This window comes from Hyposmocoma kahamanoa, unplaced genomic scaffold (genome assembly GCF_003589595.1).
Source record: "Hyposmocoma kahamanoa isolate Upper Pololo Valley unplaced genomic scaffold, ASM358959v1 103, whole genome shotgun sequence".
Lineage (NCBI taxonomy): Eukaryota > Metazoa > Arthropoda > Insecta > Lepidoptera > Cosmopterigidae > Hyposmocoma > Hyposmocoma kahamanoa.
Window position 1 is genome coordinate 3,812,403 of NW_020653344.1, and position 17,023 is coordinate 3,829,425.

The window sequence follows — 17,023 nt, forward strand, 5'->3', positions numbered from 1 at the left end:
TTACCACCTACACACTAGGTTACACAATCATTATACTCTCATATCATTATCACGCACTACTTACATTTTACACGTTCGTCTCCCACATAAATCTTTAAGATTAATTTAATTTAAGAACTTGTAATTTTCAACTCCTTCTTCTTCTTATTTAAGAGCCAGACTCTTTTGGTGTAGTAATCGCCAATCATCTCTATTTAGCGCTTTAGCCTTGATTTTCTGATACAACACGACATGACTTTTTCCTTTACCTGATCTAAATAACTTCGTCTCGGTCTTCCCTGCCTCTCTTTTTTTCGATCTTCCCGTCTATTATGTTTCTAAGAAAACTGTCGTGACGCATCAGAAGACCAAACATTTTCCCCCTTCGGTTCTCTATTGTTTTTAATAAGCTTCTACTTTCATTGGTCTTTCTGTCCGTCCAAATGATTTTCAACTTATACAAATAAAAACTTAAAATTTTTAAATTGAGCTAATCACGACAGCGAAAGTAGTTTTTTTTTTGTTCGAGTCCTGAGAGTTTGGCGACCCGTAACATAGGTTTTTCAAACTTATCACGGGCGCCAGTCACTCACTTAAATAATTTAATATCACAAAATTGCTGCTGCTTTAAAAAAGCTGCTTTTGTGAGTGAAAATAAATTTAAAAAAATGCTTAAACGAAATCGTCGCGAAAGAAAGATGGCGAAAGCTGCCCCAATAACGACGAAAAGCCGTTCATAGACTTTGCTATATGGCTTGATATAAGTTTGCGTTTTAGTTTATGCCTAGTTATCAATATATTTTTGTATATTTTCAGAAGTCGGGAATAAAAAAATTGTAAAACATTGTATTTTAGAATAGATACAAGAACACAACGCAGTTAATTCAGTTCGACCATAGATTAGGTAACGTTCTTGTACGTACGTTTACCTACCTGAAGTATTGGTTATTTTATAGTACACACATAAAACATTAAAGCTATGGAATACGTAATTAAATAATCAATTAAACAGTAATAACACAAAAAATAAAACACAATGTGACGAAAATATTTAGACAATATTTAAATGAGTAACAAGGAAAGTTGCAAAGGAATATTTTGACGAAAGACTCCTTGTCAATGTCTATCTCACATTGATATTGAGAACAGTATGACCATTTGTGGCATATTTCTGCCATTTGGGCAGATTTAACTTTTATTCATTTACATCGCTGCAGAACGCGATAAGTTATATTAAATGTGGCAGATTTGGGAATATTCGGTTATAAGTTCTTTATTATTTTTAGGAACAAACTGAAAACTTGTTGTTTTCTGCTACTACGAACACACATCTGAAGCGAAATACAGGACAATGTTATAAACATAACCTATATCAACTTTATAACCCCAGCTTCTACAGGCTGTACTCAATTAGCTTTTTTGATGCTTTGATAATGAATCACAAGTATTGATAGGTTGTCTTAATGCACATCGTCAAAAACACTGGGTCACAAAATACACGGGATGTCGCCATCCTTCTTTCAAATATCTCTATAACTTGTTTCATGTAGTTCGTATTATTTTTATAACTTTCATGTGATAAACGCACTTGTGACATGTAGCTATATTACAGTAATCAAGGATGCGATATATAAAAAAAATCTTAATTGACTTTGTCGGTTCTCTGTGTTCACCTTTAACACCCACTCCCCGTTTTTCGATTGTACTACCGTAAAATTTACTCCTAAGGTTTAGATTTGCGATTCGTAAGCTAATTTACACGTTTTAATAGCAATAGAACTTCTTGTCCAAAGAGTTCTTTACTCAAGTTATCGCAAGTATGCGTTATGCATATAAATTAATATAAGTATGGTCACATCCTTACCATATTTTAAACGATGAATACACCTACGATGGAACGCGTTTGACTTTTGTAATCATATAATGTAGCTTTATAGTGGTGTAAGTCGCCTCTTGAGGTGTACAATTTGCCGTAAAATTGTAAGAGATCATCAGTGCCGTCAGCATTTTAGGATTGCCTCAAATTGCCGCAGCCAGGTGACGCGATGCTTCGATGCATTAAAAAGGAGCAATGTAACATAAACTTTGTGTTCCTCACAAATACAATATAGAACAAGATCTCAACTTAATGAAATATGCATTTATTTGATTGTAAAATAACATAATCTTAGTGCAGAACCGACCTCAAACGTTCGTGGAATTTTGTCAAGTTTTATTAAAATTGGTTACCGGAAAGTGCGCGAAACCCTTAGACTTTTCCCTAAGGCGAAACCGTATTCATCCCAGTCATCAGTTTGACATAATTACATGTAATCAACAAATCATCGTCACCATGACAACCAGAAAAGAAAATATAAAATGTACAAAGGAGTCCGTAACAGTCCCATTGTCACCAAGAAGTCAGAACCTGACGAGGGGCTCCCATGGAAATCGAACAAATCCGATAAGCAAACTTTTTAGGTCCCTTTTTTTTTCAATGAAAAAGTTACAATTATTATAACTTTCCACTGAACAGTTATTGGTAGCTATAGGTACCAGTAACTGACAAAATGTTCCCTTTCGGTCAAACGTCTCTGGTAACTATAGTTACCAGTAAATTACAGTACCCGATTGGTGAACTGTTTTACAAATAACTTTGGTTACCACATGTATAACACCAAATTTTTAACGAGTATTTCACTGTTAAATACTCGATATCCTAGTATAAAGAAACAAATATTCATGATGCGTCCCTATAACAGAAAAAAATGTGAAAAAAGAAACTTTGGCGGGATTGTTGACGTTTAGTGTTTGATGAAGACTTTAATTGTGATAGATGACATCATTTATTAATTTCTGTAATTATTACCTATCAAAGTGATCGTCAGGATGTGCTTTTTCAGATGGTGTTAAAACTTTAACATTTGATATCTTATTGGAATCACAATCTTATTGGAAAAAAGGTCATCAAAGTGGAGGTCATCGCACCTTGTGATTGATGTTTTCAAAAAACAAACACACATATATATATATATATGTATAATATAACTTTATTCAATAGAGGTTGTATTAAAACCTTTTTTTTTATAACGACTTATATTGGGAGTTGTGATAGGATTCGTCAATTTTCTTCCACGTGAGTTATGGTGTTTTTACGCCATTTTCGCAAATTATCGTGATTTTCGTCGCTACCCGCGACTGTTATTAATTTATTTTAAAATAGTTACACATTATATTCATATGATTCTAGTGTTAATCGATAGGTATTTAAATGCTTGTCTTCTTTATATGTGTTTTGTTTCTTAATACAGTGAATATACAAGGCAGTTAGAAGTTAAAGCGTAAAATACTATGAAAATTACTCAGGAGTGTTCAGTGTACTCAGAAATTAACAAATAAAGTTGTCGTATTACAATCACAACTGTAGTCTAAACAAAAACTACTTAAGTTCTCTTATCGCCTATGTTATTCTTTTTACGGTAGCTTAATAGGTTCTTGAGTTTCAAGTGTTTATATTATACATGTCTTATCGCCGCCGTAATGTAAACAATAAAAAAGGTACCAACTGATTAGAAAAGTGACAGATATCAAATGTCACGCGCGTCGTCGATTAAGTAGGTGGTAATATATATAAGCGGTAACCTATCACAAACTCGAAAATTGTTTTGGCCGAAATAATGTTTGTCCGAATTTTCATTACACCGAAAACCGAATTATAACGAAACAGTTGTTCTTGCAGGATATGTTGAACGTTTATCGCAACAACACGAATAGGTTCGGTTAGATTAGGTTAAGTTAGGTTTAAAAGAAAAAACATCTTCCTCTCAAAAATTACTTTCGAGGCTATGAAATTTCGACCAAACGTTGTTTCTGGAAAATGCATTTCGGACTACTGATAGGTAACCGATAAAAGCACTTTCATCCCCTATTTTGCCACCCTTAGAGGTGGAATATTTCCTTCAAATTTATATAGGAGCACTACCGCGGAACTCTTTCCTATAAAAAAGAATCATCCAAATTAGTTCACAAATTATCGCGTAACACACATGCAAAAAAAAACAAACAGTCGAATTAAGAACCTCCGCTTTTTTTGAAGTTGGTTAAAAAGAGCAAACACGCGCAGTTACACGTGGTGTTTGCCTTTCAAAAAAATATCCCTTATTGTTAAGAAGCTAAATTACACTTTGTTTTGGCCACAAATTGTCAAAAACAGAATGCGCCAAGGTGAACAGCGCTGCGCTGCGCGGCTATCTTATTGTTATTATTTTGCGTTCAAAGAAATGTATGCTTTATTGGTTAGGGAATATATTATTCTACATTGTAGGTACTTGCAAACCATGGCGCCACTTTCTGCATCTACCTTTCAACTTTTATTTAGAGAAATATAATCTTATTTTGTGGAAGATAAACTTTATGTTGCATTAAAGCATTACAGCGTCACGTCTCCAAGCTGCGGAAATTTGAGAGTCTCATAGTAAAGGTACGGTGATCTGCACTTTAAAATATACGATCTATAAATTTGTCATTTACATAGCGTTTTAATTCGCAGTTTAAAGTGTCAGTTTAAAAGTTACGAATTAAATCGCAAATGTTTAGGTCTTGTCCAACCATAATATATAAATTTATAGGTAAACTCATTTATTTCGCACTTCATATCCTCATATCGTATTCCGTGCGAACAGAGGCTCAAATGACATTATCCAGCATTTTCTCTGCGTTCCTCTCACAAAATCTCTTTCGTAAATGTTAGGCTCGATCTATATGAAATTGGCAAACTCGGGACCGTTTTAAACGACTCTCGACATTTCGATATTATAGTTCTACAGGACCAGCTTCAGATGTATAAAACCACAATCAAGTACGCCATCTTGCCATACACTACAAATATTGCCATCATTAATCAATGTCTCAATGCAAATCACTGATCTTCTCTTCGGAGAAGTAGTCCAGCTCATGCTGACCCATTTCGGATTGGCGACTTCACAAATTTCGCAAAGATTCAATCTTCTTCACTGTACAGGTTATAACACGTTTTTCTTCAAACTTAGACTACTTGATATTCACAAATGTATACGTAACTTAGAACTTCACAGCTCTGGGTCATGGAAGGTTCAGCAAGTGACCATTGCCGTTCAGCGAGGCCGGGCACGATACGGGGCAGGATTTTTTTTAGGTTGGATTAGTTTTTTATCTTAGAATTTATAGTGGGATGTCAGGACGACGTACCTCCGCGCGTGCAAGTGGCGTCCATTCCTATGTAATCCAATTGCATAGGAAGGGAAGACATGAGCCGGTACATCCTGGGCAACTCCTAGAAAATGCTTGGACTTTGTGAATGTGTCGTCACCCAATCTAAGGGTGTCAAGCGTACCGTGCCTATGCGTGCCTGGGGGGGAGCCCAGCTGCTAACGGTGTACCCTCGATACCAGGGCACCTCGGGGCAACTTTATGCCCTTCAGCCGTAAGCGGGGCTCTGCTGACTGTGACATTTTAATTTCCTAGCTTCTCGAGAGACGTGTATGGAGAAAGAAGAGATAAATATTAACGCTTTATTTTCCTACTTGGAGGAAACGATTGCTGAGATGGATAGTCCACCCAGCAATAACGACGTGACTTTGGTCACAGCTAAGGATACAAACCAGGCGGGTCCTTCGGATCCTCTGTTGTCGGAATCCAGCGAGCGGGCTGAGCGGGTCTCGCCGGAAGAGACTGCAGGGTCTGATGAGAACAGGTATGAGCTACGCAGAAGCTCTGCCTCTATCTGAAAAGCCCTGGAGTGATCTTCCGGTGTCCAAACCACCTCCAAAACCAAAAGCGCAGAAACGTGAACGGTCAGAGGAGGCGTCGCCACAGGAGCATGTCAGGAAGACTCCCAGGACCATGGCGCCAGCTGAAAGCAGGAACAGACCTACTTTTAGCGAAATGGCGGGCTCCCTGTGCGTGGTAACCGGAATTCGGAACCCATGTCAGAGGAGCAAATAGAGCTGGCGGAGCTGTTCCTGGTCCACACCATAGCGAGTACTAAATCGCATGGCGAGGGACCGAAGTTCCTGGGCCTCTCTCACAAGCCGGGCTGGATTCTTGTGACCTGCAAGGACCAAGCAAGTGCAGACTGGCTTGTGGGAAAGATCGGCAATTTGAAGCCATGGCCGGAAGCCCAGCTATTCTTGATTGAGTAGAGCGAGCTTCCGAAGCCCACCACCGCCACCACCTACATTCCCAACAAGGGATGTGAGTCGGTGCAGATGGCCTGAGAGGAGAGAAGATGCGAACGGATGGGTTGTCGCGTTCGCTCTTGATGACCCATCTGTGGAGAATCTCCGTGCCTCAAATTGCCGGGCATACCTTGGTTTTAAACAGGTCACGTTTAGGATCAGGAGGTGTCCGGAAAGTACGTTCAGTGGCGACACTGCGCGGGGTGTTTTGGTCTCGAAATCAGGGTCGATTACAAGTGCGCTCGAGGAATCGGGGCCGAGAGCCTCAGCACAGGTATCTGCGCCTGGCCCGTCTTCCACGGACCAGGGTAAACGCCACGGCGCTGCCCCGTCTGCGACTCTGGGTGCATCGCCCCAGAAGAATCGCGGACGGGAGGATGAGCACCCTCGGATAGCACCCGCTGTCCCGGGTGTAGTGCAAACAGCGCAGGGACGAAACTCCTCTATCTTTCAGGCCGAAATGTACGCCATAATTACTTGTGCGGATTTGAACCTGAAGAGAGGCTACGTTGACAAGCATATTTACATATACTCAGATAGTCAAGCGGCTATACATGCACTAGCCTCAGTCACCCAAACATGAGGTTTGTAGAGAACTGTGTAAATATACTGAACACTCTCGGGAAAAGTAATATAGTGGTACCGCGCTGGGTCCCAGGCCACTCTGACATCGAGGGTATTGAGTCAGCGGATGAACTGGCTAAGACTGGTGCTAGGGAAACCTTTATTGGACCCGAACCCTTCATAGGGATAGCATACAGCCTGGCAAAGCTCACTCTGCTAAATGAGAGCACACACCTCTCCCGAGAAGTGTGGCTACAGAACAAGGGTCTTGAACATTTAAAAGCCCTGATACCTGCTTTCAGTGTCAAACACTATAGAGAAGCTCTGCCATTGGACAGGAATGGCATAAGAATGCTCACCAGAGACTTAACAGGGCATTGTGGCTTAAACAAGCACATGTCAAATATTGGACAGAGAGAAAATAGAGAATGTAGATTCTGCCATATGGAGGATGAAACTCCTGTTCATCTACTCGCCCAATGCTACCCTCTAATGGGTGTACGAAGTTTCGTACTGGGAAGGCACATGCCACAACCAGAGGACGTTTTAATCTGTCGGAGCCAAAAAAGTCCTTCAGTTTTTCAATGCTATAGACTTGGCTCTGCACTGTAATTAGCGGTGATCACAATAGATCAGTCAATGGTCGCAGTGATGAGGGGATGCATAGGCCCTGAATGAAGCCACCCTATTAATATTAATAATAATAGAAATTATAGTCATAGACACGTGTCGCAACAGTGTTCGACCTCTCAAACGAGAAGCAATCGTTCTTTCGCTAGGCTGTCACCTCTTGCCTAATATTACCTGTTTATAATTTATTTCTTCTCTTTAACTGTAATTATACCTATTAACTATATTTCTCAGCTTCCTCTTCTCATTAACTGTAATTCTATTAACGGTAATTCTTCGCTTTCTCTTCAATATACGTACCCTTCCTTAGTGCTTCCGCGTTCCGCGTTATAAATTCGTCTTGCCTTTTTGACCCCCGACGCATAAAAAGGGAAGTTTAAAGCCTATGTCTATTTGTATGTCTATCTGTGACATCGTATCTCTCAAACGAATGGGCTAATCTCATAGCGGTGTTTTTTTTAATTTGAAGGTTAAACATAGGAAATGAAACTATTTTTCCGGATTTAAATCACGTATATTTGTTTTTTTTCAAACAAACTTGAAGGTTAAATTTTGGGATGGTTTGGACGAGCATCTGCCGGCTGTTTAAAGATCATTAACTACTTTTCCAGTTAGTCTAGGGATCTCAGTCATGAAATAAATATTTATTTTACTTTCACAGTCCTAATCGATGATGCTGTAACGAGATAGTCTGCAAGCTATCTAACTCCTCAACTACTAACAGAAGAACTAAGGTATTTAGGCTCATTCAATAGACCTCGACAAGTAGTTGGCTTACATATGGTCAGTTCATAGACTTTTTGGAGTACTCTGTTTTGTATCGAGGGTTTTAAATAAAATTTAAGTTTTGAAGAAGTGAATAGAATACTGTAGAACACTGTGAACAATGTGGTTTGAAAGAGGATTTTCAAGAATAGAAAATGTGCTGAGGTGGCTTAACGTGTAAGGAAACATTGGACGAGGACGACCACTAAGAAGATTCTCAGATCAAATTGAGAGTGTTCTTAAAAAGGCTGGAGTGCGCAATGAGAAGACTAAGACGGCTTGTATGAAAAGATTGATGAATGTAAGAGAGGTTTGTAAAGTCAAAGTCAAAGTCAAAGATTATTTATTCCATAGGTAAAATAAATTTACACTTGAAAACGTCAGATTTAAGCTACTGCTCGTTCAATACGCTGACCTCTCTGAGAAGAACGAGCAAGAAACTCTAGGGATTGCTCTTTTCAAATAAACTTAAATGCTATGGAATACACTTTGAATTAAATTTGTGTGGATTCTGGAGCCGTGTCGTCTTACCATACATCTTTATCTAACACGTAGTCTTCAATTTTGTAATATGGTTTTTCGATCAAAATATTTTTAATGTAGTTTTTAAACTTAGGACGTGATAAACTTAATATATGCTCCGGAATCTTATTGTAAAAACGTATACAGTTCTCCATAAAAGAGTTGTTTACCTTGGTTAAACGAAATCCTGGTACCATGAGTTTGGACTTAGCTCTAAAGTTAATATTATGGATATCTTCTTTCTTATTGAAAATATGTATATTTTACGGGCATATAAAATATTTGGGTAAATGTACTGTGATGCCAGTCATGATACCAGTCTCCTTAAACTTTTCTCTGAGAGAAACCCGAGAGCCTAGAAGGTACACAGAACGAATCGCTCGTTTTTGCAATACAAATATGGTTTGAATATCTGCCGCTAAGGATCCTGTAAGGAAGCCGTAAGGATCGTCTATCGTTAGTCTCTGCCTACCACGATGGGGTTTCCATTAAGGGCGTGTATATATAAAAAAAATAAAACAAATTTAACTTTTTCTTTATTAAATACTCCTACAAAACCTCCTTGTCGTCGGATGTCATACATTTATTTATTTTATTTATTTATTTATTTATTTTAAACACTAAGAATATTACAAAAATATATATACATCACACCCTTAAACCATCACATCCAGCGCTGCGGTGGTCTGGCGCACCCTTTGATGTCTGATAACGGCAATATTTAGTTAAGTTTTAATAGACATGCCGTTGATGTTTCTATAATTAATAAATATACTGTGAATTAAAGCACTCTATCCACCACGGTCCTGTGCTAATCGCGTCGATTGACGCCGCGCGTCGCGTTCTATGTCGTCGACGACCTTGCAACTGGGCTCCCAACGCTTCTTTTGTCCATCTTCGGCCACCACCTCTACCATTTCCATCTGAGTTCCAGCATCCTGAACTTTCGTCCGTGGTGGATGGCACAAACTTCGGGAGGCCTTTACCCATCAGTGGGTTAATGAAATTACTTTGTACTTTTCAGCTATGTACCGATAATAGAATGACGTGGACAAATATTATCCTTCTGAACATAATTCTGACTTTCAGTTTTACTAAGCTCTTGTAGGTATTTACGCTGGGAAATGCCTATTATGAAAATCGCGAGACGCGAAGGCATTACTCAGCTTTTCCTTCACAATAGCTCACAAATCACTCCGAAAAAGAAAACTTTCTCGAATTTTCTTTTATCACTCGTATAATCCCCACTTCTGTGTCTTTTACGAATGAAAACATTGTAACACAAAAGTGTGGGACATACCTTCATAACCTTCGATTCCGTACACATATGAATTTTCCAAGCATTCCTTTATTGAACGCATAAGATGGGTGCACCATCCACCTTCATATGAAAATAATAACTTTGAATCTTTTGAAAATATGTTTCAATCTTTTGTTGAATTTTACTTTAACTTCTGCACACAATGAAGACAAGCGAAGAAATAAAAATTGCATGCTATTGGAATCGTCGATATTATAATCGTCGTCTGCACGACGACGATTATAATATCTTTCACTCGAAGAAAAATCATAAATATTATATGTAATATGAAAATCTATGTCCCTACCATGAGTTTATAGCGACAGCTGATATTTTAAGCGACTATAAAGTATAACTTAAAAATAAATAAGAATAAATATTATAACTTAATTGACTGCTGATCTCTACAAAATGTACAAAGTTCTCACAGTCAGGCAGCTCTTTACTTTGTTTACTGTTTCAAAACAACACTCCCAGACATCCATCTCTGGATCTGGCTTCGTGACGCAAAAATATATATCCTCCAGAATTATTACAAGCTATGCTTAGTTTCGGCTCTAGTCTCCCACAATACATTACTGTCAGCATAATATCTAATAATATGTATCTCTACTGTAATGTTTCTTTGTTTTGTATTGTGAAGACATATAAAGAAATATTATAATTCTTATTATTTATTACTTTAAATTGTTCATTTATCTTACTTTGTATATTGTTTCAAAACCAAAAATTGAAATGGTGTTAAAAAATATTGTGATCTATTGGAACTATTTGCAATAATATTTTTCAATTGAATCGAATCGCGCGATCGGTTGCGACAAATCGTACAGCAGTTGGGCAGATGAAACTAATATCGTGATCAAGGTATATACATTGAAGGTTACCAGGTTCTACTACCAACTGATCACAAGATCAGGCTATACATACCCTTTTAAACTACTTTGTAAAGCAAATTTTACAGCGTTCATAAGATTAAACAACATTTAGCATAAAAAGTATACCGTTACTAAATTTAACAGTCACTGTAAACATATAGTAATGGTAGTAAGTTTTGAAGACTGTCAGTAATTTAATGACGTAATAGTGTAAGATTGCATAAAGACGTACACAATTATATCAGTGTAAATTAATATCCACCAGTCCAGTCATCTATGAAACGACGACTCGTTCATTTTTACCTTCATCCCAATACGGTAATGTTCTTTTTTTGTGTGACACGCCTATCCAAAATAATTAAATCGCAAGTATATTTTTCAGGTCAATTTTCTTTACCTAATTTTGGTGGTGGCAATTTTTATTATTTAAATAATCGAGTACTTTACCTTGAAATATGAAATAATATTTCAGCTTACTACACTCGATCATTAAATAATACTTCATGGTAATACTCTAGAGCATTTGAATATTACAAATTACTACCAAAATTAAGTAGAGAGAAACAAAGATCTGAGGGGCACTGCCACTGCGCCCGTCACCTTGAGACGTAAGTTGACAAGTCCCATGTGCCTGTAATTTCACCAGCACCCTTACACTTCAAAACCGGAACGCACTAATGCTCAACTTAGTACTAGGGGGTAAAATTGTGACGGTGTGACCTCCTTACATCGTCATCCCACCTTTTTATCGACTTTCTCCGGTTCCTGGTCACTCTTAAGTTTAAATTTTGAATTGTTCCATTCTTTTACCTTTTACCTCACATCCTGATTTTGTTCCGTTCCATCGTCACTCCCTGCTCGATCGCGACAGCGGACGGAGCTGTTTAAATTTAATCACGTCTAATTTTTATTCTTTTACTAAGTTATAATCATTATAATATAATTTAAATCATGTGTCAATTCTAATAAATGTATAACAGTCTACAGCCTTATCATATACCTATGAATACGTATCTGTAATTTAGTATATCTCGGCCCTTTTGGGGTAAGTGTACTTAATGTCTTTAAATTCATCATTAAGTTAGGAAGTGTTTTATATAAATGTAACTGTTTTTCTATATGTATCTTTTTATTGTTACAGCCTTAGAATAATAACGCATAGAATGATAGTTTCATATCAAACGAACGATCACAAGTGAGGCAAAAATCAAATTCATGTAGGCTTGTTTTAGTAGTAGGTTAATTTTCGGTTTTAGTGAATATTTATATAAAAATACAAGTTGAAACGCGTTACTTCCTTGTGGAATGTGATGTTAGTATCTATGTTATGTTTTTCTGACGTATTTTTACACTCATTTACCGCACATTTCGTCATTTTTAGCTAAAATTCTTGATCTGTTCGCGGTACAAGTTGACCTTGAGCACTGAAGGCCCGCCCGCTCGTGTAGGCCCTTTTGGCGCGCTTCAATTTGCCTCACTTAGCGTGTGCGGACTAGGTTTCTATGCGTTATTATTCTAAGCTTACGGCCTTAATCCTTACCCTTACTCTTTACTCCTTACTTCTTTGTTACCATTTCTTCTTAACCCGACTTTTAATAGATTTGTGGACCGGTAGTTTTCTGTTTTACTGCCGTGAACCTGGTCACAGCTTGTTAGGGTTATAATCCTTTCAAAATAGGTAAGGCAGTACTTTCCTAAATAACACAAGGAGCTCTATAGCTACTAAAACGTGGATTAAACACCCATCTAAAAGATCTATTACAAAAAACTGAATAACTGAAGAACATAATTTTTTTTTCGGTTATAAGAAATGTTTCTGAAGACAATATTAGACAATGGATTATTGAATCTTGGTGGACGAATACTATTAAGATCGTATCAAAAGCCATTTAGTTTTATGGCTATAGAAGTGGACTTCGATTTTATTGAAAGCAATAACTGGAATGTGTGGTGAATGGCTAGTAATGCTCTTCTTGATAGCCGCTACATGCGTCGAGGCTGTTTTCGATGTTACTTAGTACCTATAATCACATATTTGTATGTCAAAGAGTCACTAGATGATTTTTTATTATCAAAAGGTATTTAAGGTACATTACGCTAAAAATAGATATCGAAACCCATATTATTATGCAAGAATCCCCGTCGTCATCATCATTTCCTCGAATGCTCCTCACTTTGAATGTACCATGCTTCGATTATTCAGTTACAGGAGTAAAAGGCATAATAATAATAATAACGCACATACTCAACTTAGCCACGAACTAGGGAAACCTTGTGCTGCGGGTGCCATGGCCACATACATAGACAACCACAAATCACACCCAAACTCACGAGAGAAATAAATGTAGGCCATACAAATGTTTCTCCCGACCCGGATAAATAAAATACAACTAAATAAAAATTTATTTCACATAAAATAAACATATTCAGTTTCCATTGACAGTACAAAACAAAATTGAATAATTTTGATCGAAGAAATGACATCAAACATTGGACAGTAAAAGTTAACTACACAAGTCTTAAAATTATTTAAAAAAACAAAATCCCGACTGTAAAAATATTTTGCTGAAAAAAAAAAAAATGTTCCCCCTCACTATTCTGATTATTTTTTATTACCTATGACACTCCCACGATCAAGACGAATCTAACGACACCTCATTATGTCAAAATCCATCAAGCCGTTTAGGCTGTACAGTGCGAAAAAGAATTGGACATACATACACACACTTGAAAAACATAACCCTCCCGCAGTCGGGTAAAAAAAAGAGCATCGAGGCCGGTCGCCACAAGTCCTTTCACATTTTTTCGATATATAAATTTGATAAATTTCTTTAAATTATAACATTATGCCTATGATAACTGCCTCTCTGTGGCCGAACGGTTACCATGCCGAATGATGCCACGCAGAGGTCCCAGATTCGATTCCCGGACCGGGAGAAATATTTGTATAGCCTACATTTATTTCTCTCGTGAGTTTGGGTGTAATGTGTGGTTGTCTATGGGTGTGTCCATGGTACTCGCGACACAGGGTTTCCTAGTGCGGGGCTATGTTGAATGTGTGCGTTATTATTATTTATCTATTTCATAATCTCCTTTCCCCGAACGCATCACTTCGATTACACGCATCGATTGTGCAAGTACATAGACAAATATTTTTTTGAATTCGCAAATTTCGTAAGTACTATGGTATGAACTAATTAGTATCAGGCTTCTGTTAATAACATAACCTCTATTAAGTATATATTACTTACATCTACACATAATTTAGTATTATATAGTAGCTGGCCACTTCAAAATATGTAACAAATAAAATAATCAACAAAAATATGGAACAAACTAAACATCAAACAACAATAATATAAGTTAAAAAACCAAAACAAAGATTTTTTTATAATGTCAAGTGACAGGACGAACAAGTCGTGCGCCTGATGGTAAGCTACACGCCTCTCCAAAACAGTTGCAATGCCACTCAGTGCTTTAAATCGCAAAGATCAGAGACACATAAAGTCCCATGTGCCAGTGATTTCAGCAGCACCCTTACCAATCCAAAACCGTAACAAAGTAATGCTGACATTACTGCTTGGCGACAGAAATATGTAAAGTGCCAGGACTTTCCTGGGCGAACTCTTGTACAAGGAGCTCTACTGCTACTAAATATACAACAAGCACGTAGAAAAATTCGTATCCGCTGGTTCGCTCCGTGGCTTAGTTGGCATAGCGTCTGGCACGGTTTGTTAGGAGACGTTGGTTCGAATCGGTATTTTTTCTAAGTGTTCCATCTTTATATTAATAATTATAACAAACTAGTGGTATTACTAGTAATTTCAAAAAAAAATATTGAATCTCATGATTGTGAAACATCCTGGCATTCAGTAAACTTAATAACAATGACATAAATATTGTTATAAAATAAACCAAAGTCTATATGCTAAAACAGAGAGATCATATTTCTTTGTCATTGAAAAGTCCTTTAATAGCATATTTATACGAAGCAGAACCTTAATTTATTATACTAAGTTCTAATTTACTGCAAATTTGATGTAAACTGAAAACATTGTACATTTCACGCTACAAGAACTTTTCGCTGTATTACAATTTGATCGATATGTCGGCGACGCTGTCCCGTATAATCATAACGGATTACTAGACGAGTTAGAAGGAAACCGTATAATCGACTGTAGCACCGGAGCCTTAAATAACAATATAATGTAACAGACAATAGAACCAACCGAATACAAAATCCTTCAAACCCTATTTATGACAAATTTTACTGTCATACGCACAATATAGTATTTTGAGGGATCTTTGACCATGTGGAATACTAATTTACGCATTATGAATTAAAGCCACTAAGCAGCACTGCCCCCGTAGTATGCCGCCTCGATAATTTATTTATTTAACATTTGTAACTTAACAGACAAAAGTGCAAATTGCTACAAACACAGAAACAACGAAAAATGAAAATAAAAAATCAAATAAAATAAACATAATACATTTCACAGAACTGAACTTACAGGCATCATTTGTTCAAATACTTTCCTACTCATCATTCAATAAATCAATCAAATAAATCAGTATGTGGTGTCGCCACGAGAACGAGTAAACATTTTAAAATTGTATCACAATAGCGAGCATGGCGAGCACTGTGATGTCACATTCTTATGTCATCGCGAGCACCGGCGACCAATGACTGCATAAGATTAACACAGTGCCAAACATTTACACACTAATTTTATCAACGTAAAAATTGAGCGCGACAAACGAGATGAAAAGATATTTTTATTTCATAGTTTTCGCGGCGATAATTAAACGAGAAAGATAGCTATACACATTACAATAGTTCATTACCAAATAAACAAATTTAGATTTATCAACTGAATTAAATATTGTCACGGAGAGGTTTATTACACATATTCTGCCATGCTACGGCCACTGGAGACAATGGCATCAATTAATTGTGACAATACTTTAGCAGTAGCATTGCATGCATTTGTAATTATAAGGTTTTCCATTACAGAGGGTAGATTTTGACAGTTCATAGCGGCCATGTTGTTGAGGCTGTTAAATCAGTGTTTATTTTTACACTAATAGATTTTAATCGCAAAGATCTGAGGGGCACTGCCACTGCCACTGTGCCCATCACCCTGACACATACAGTTGACAAGTCCCATGTGCCTGTAATTTTACATTAGTGCTTGGCGGCTGAAATAGGTAAAGCAGTACTTCACTGGAGGTTCTCTGAGGTTCTCTTTCACAAGGAGCTGTACTGCTACTAAATTTCTCCGAATTATGAACGAAATTTAAATTGAAATTCACCATGAGCTTTTTGGTAAAGCAGAACATCGTGACGAAACCTGTCGAAGAAGGTTCACAATCCTCGGAAAACGTGTGAATTCCCCAACCCACTGAGAGGAGACCCGTGCCCGGCAGTAAGATGTATCAATGGGTTGTCAATGATATTCAGTTATACTAACGCCATCTTTAACCATGCCCCTACACGTTTTAATACGCAGAAGAAAAAAAAAAACAAATTAAACTCACCGACGGCGCTGTGAGCAACTGCAACGCTTCGCTCAAATGTTTCAAAGTCAAAGTTTTCCCCTCCTCCTCTTCTTCAGGTCCTGGTAGGTGTATAGAGGACTGTCTTGATCGAAACCCAGGTTTTTTCCCCGCGGCGCCATTCGCGAACTGGTGTTGCGACGACGCGCGCCGAAAAGGACACGTCATTTCGATCAAGATCTAGTCATTTGATTGTGAATTTGGATGCACTGCACTGTTGGCCGGTTATCTGAAAATAAAGAAAATATTATATTCAACGATTGGAACACATTTCTTACATAATAATAAGAAACGGGACGAACAAGTCGTGTCTGGTGGTAAGCGACACGGCTGTCCGTGTCACTACACTCGACGCTTTAATTCACAGAGTTCTGGGACTTCCACTGCGCCCATCACCCTGTGACATAAGTTAACAAGTCCCATAATGCCTGTAATTTCCTAATAATAACCAATATCCTTCAAAAATGGAACGCAGTAACACCCATATTGCTGACGGCAAAGACAAGTAAGGTGGCAAAACCAAAACGAACCAACAGACTTTTTTTATAAATAATAGACATACCCTTGGCCACAATCTCACCTGTCTCACAAACAACGATGTAACCGACGATGGTACGCGTTTGTCTAATAAATGC

The 17,023-nt window shown here is 37.6% G+C and overlaps 1 protein-coding gene across 1 annotated transcript in view; it reads right to left on the minus strand.

Moving 5' to 3' along the window:
- The window catches only part of LOC113237774 (head-specific guanylate cyclase), a 196,784-nt gene extending 180,228 nt beyond the window's left edge, over window positions 1-16,556 (minus strand). The window contains exon 1 of the mRNA XM_026474422.1: window positions 16,371-16,556. Within this exon, the coding sequence (XP_026330207.1) occupies window positions 16,371-16,556 (186 nt within the window). The remainder of the gene's footprint in view (window positions 1-16,370) is intronic.
- Window positions 16,557-17,023: the final 467 nt, after the last annotated feature.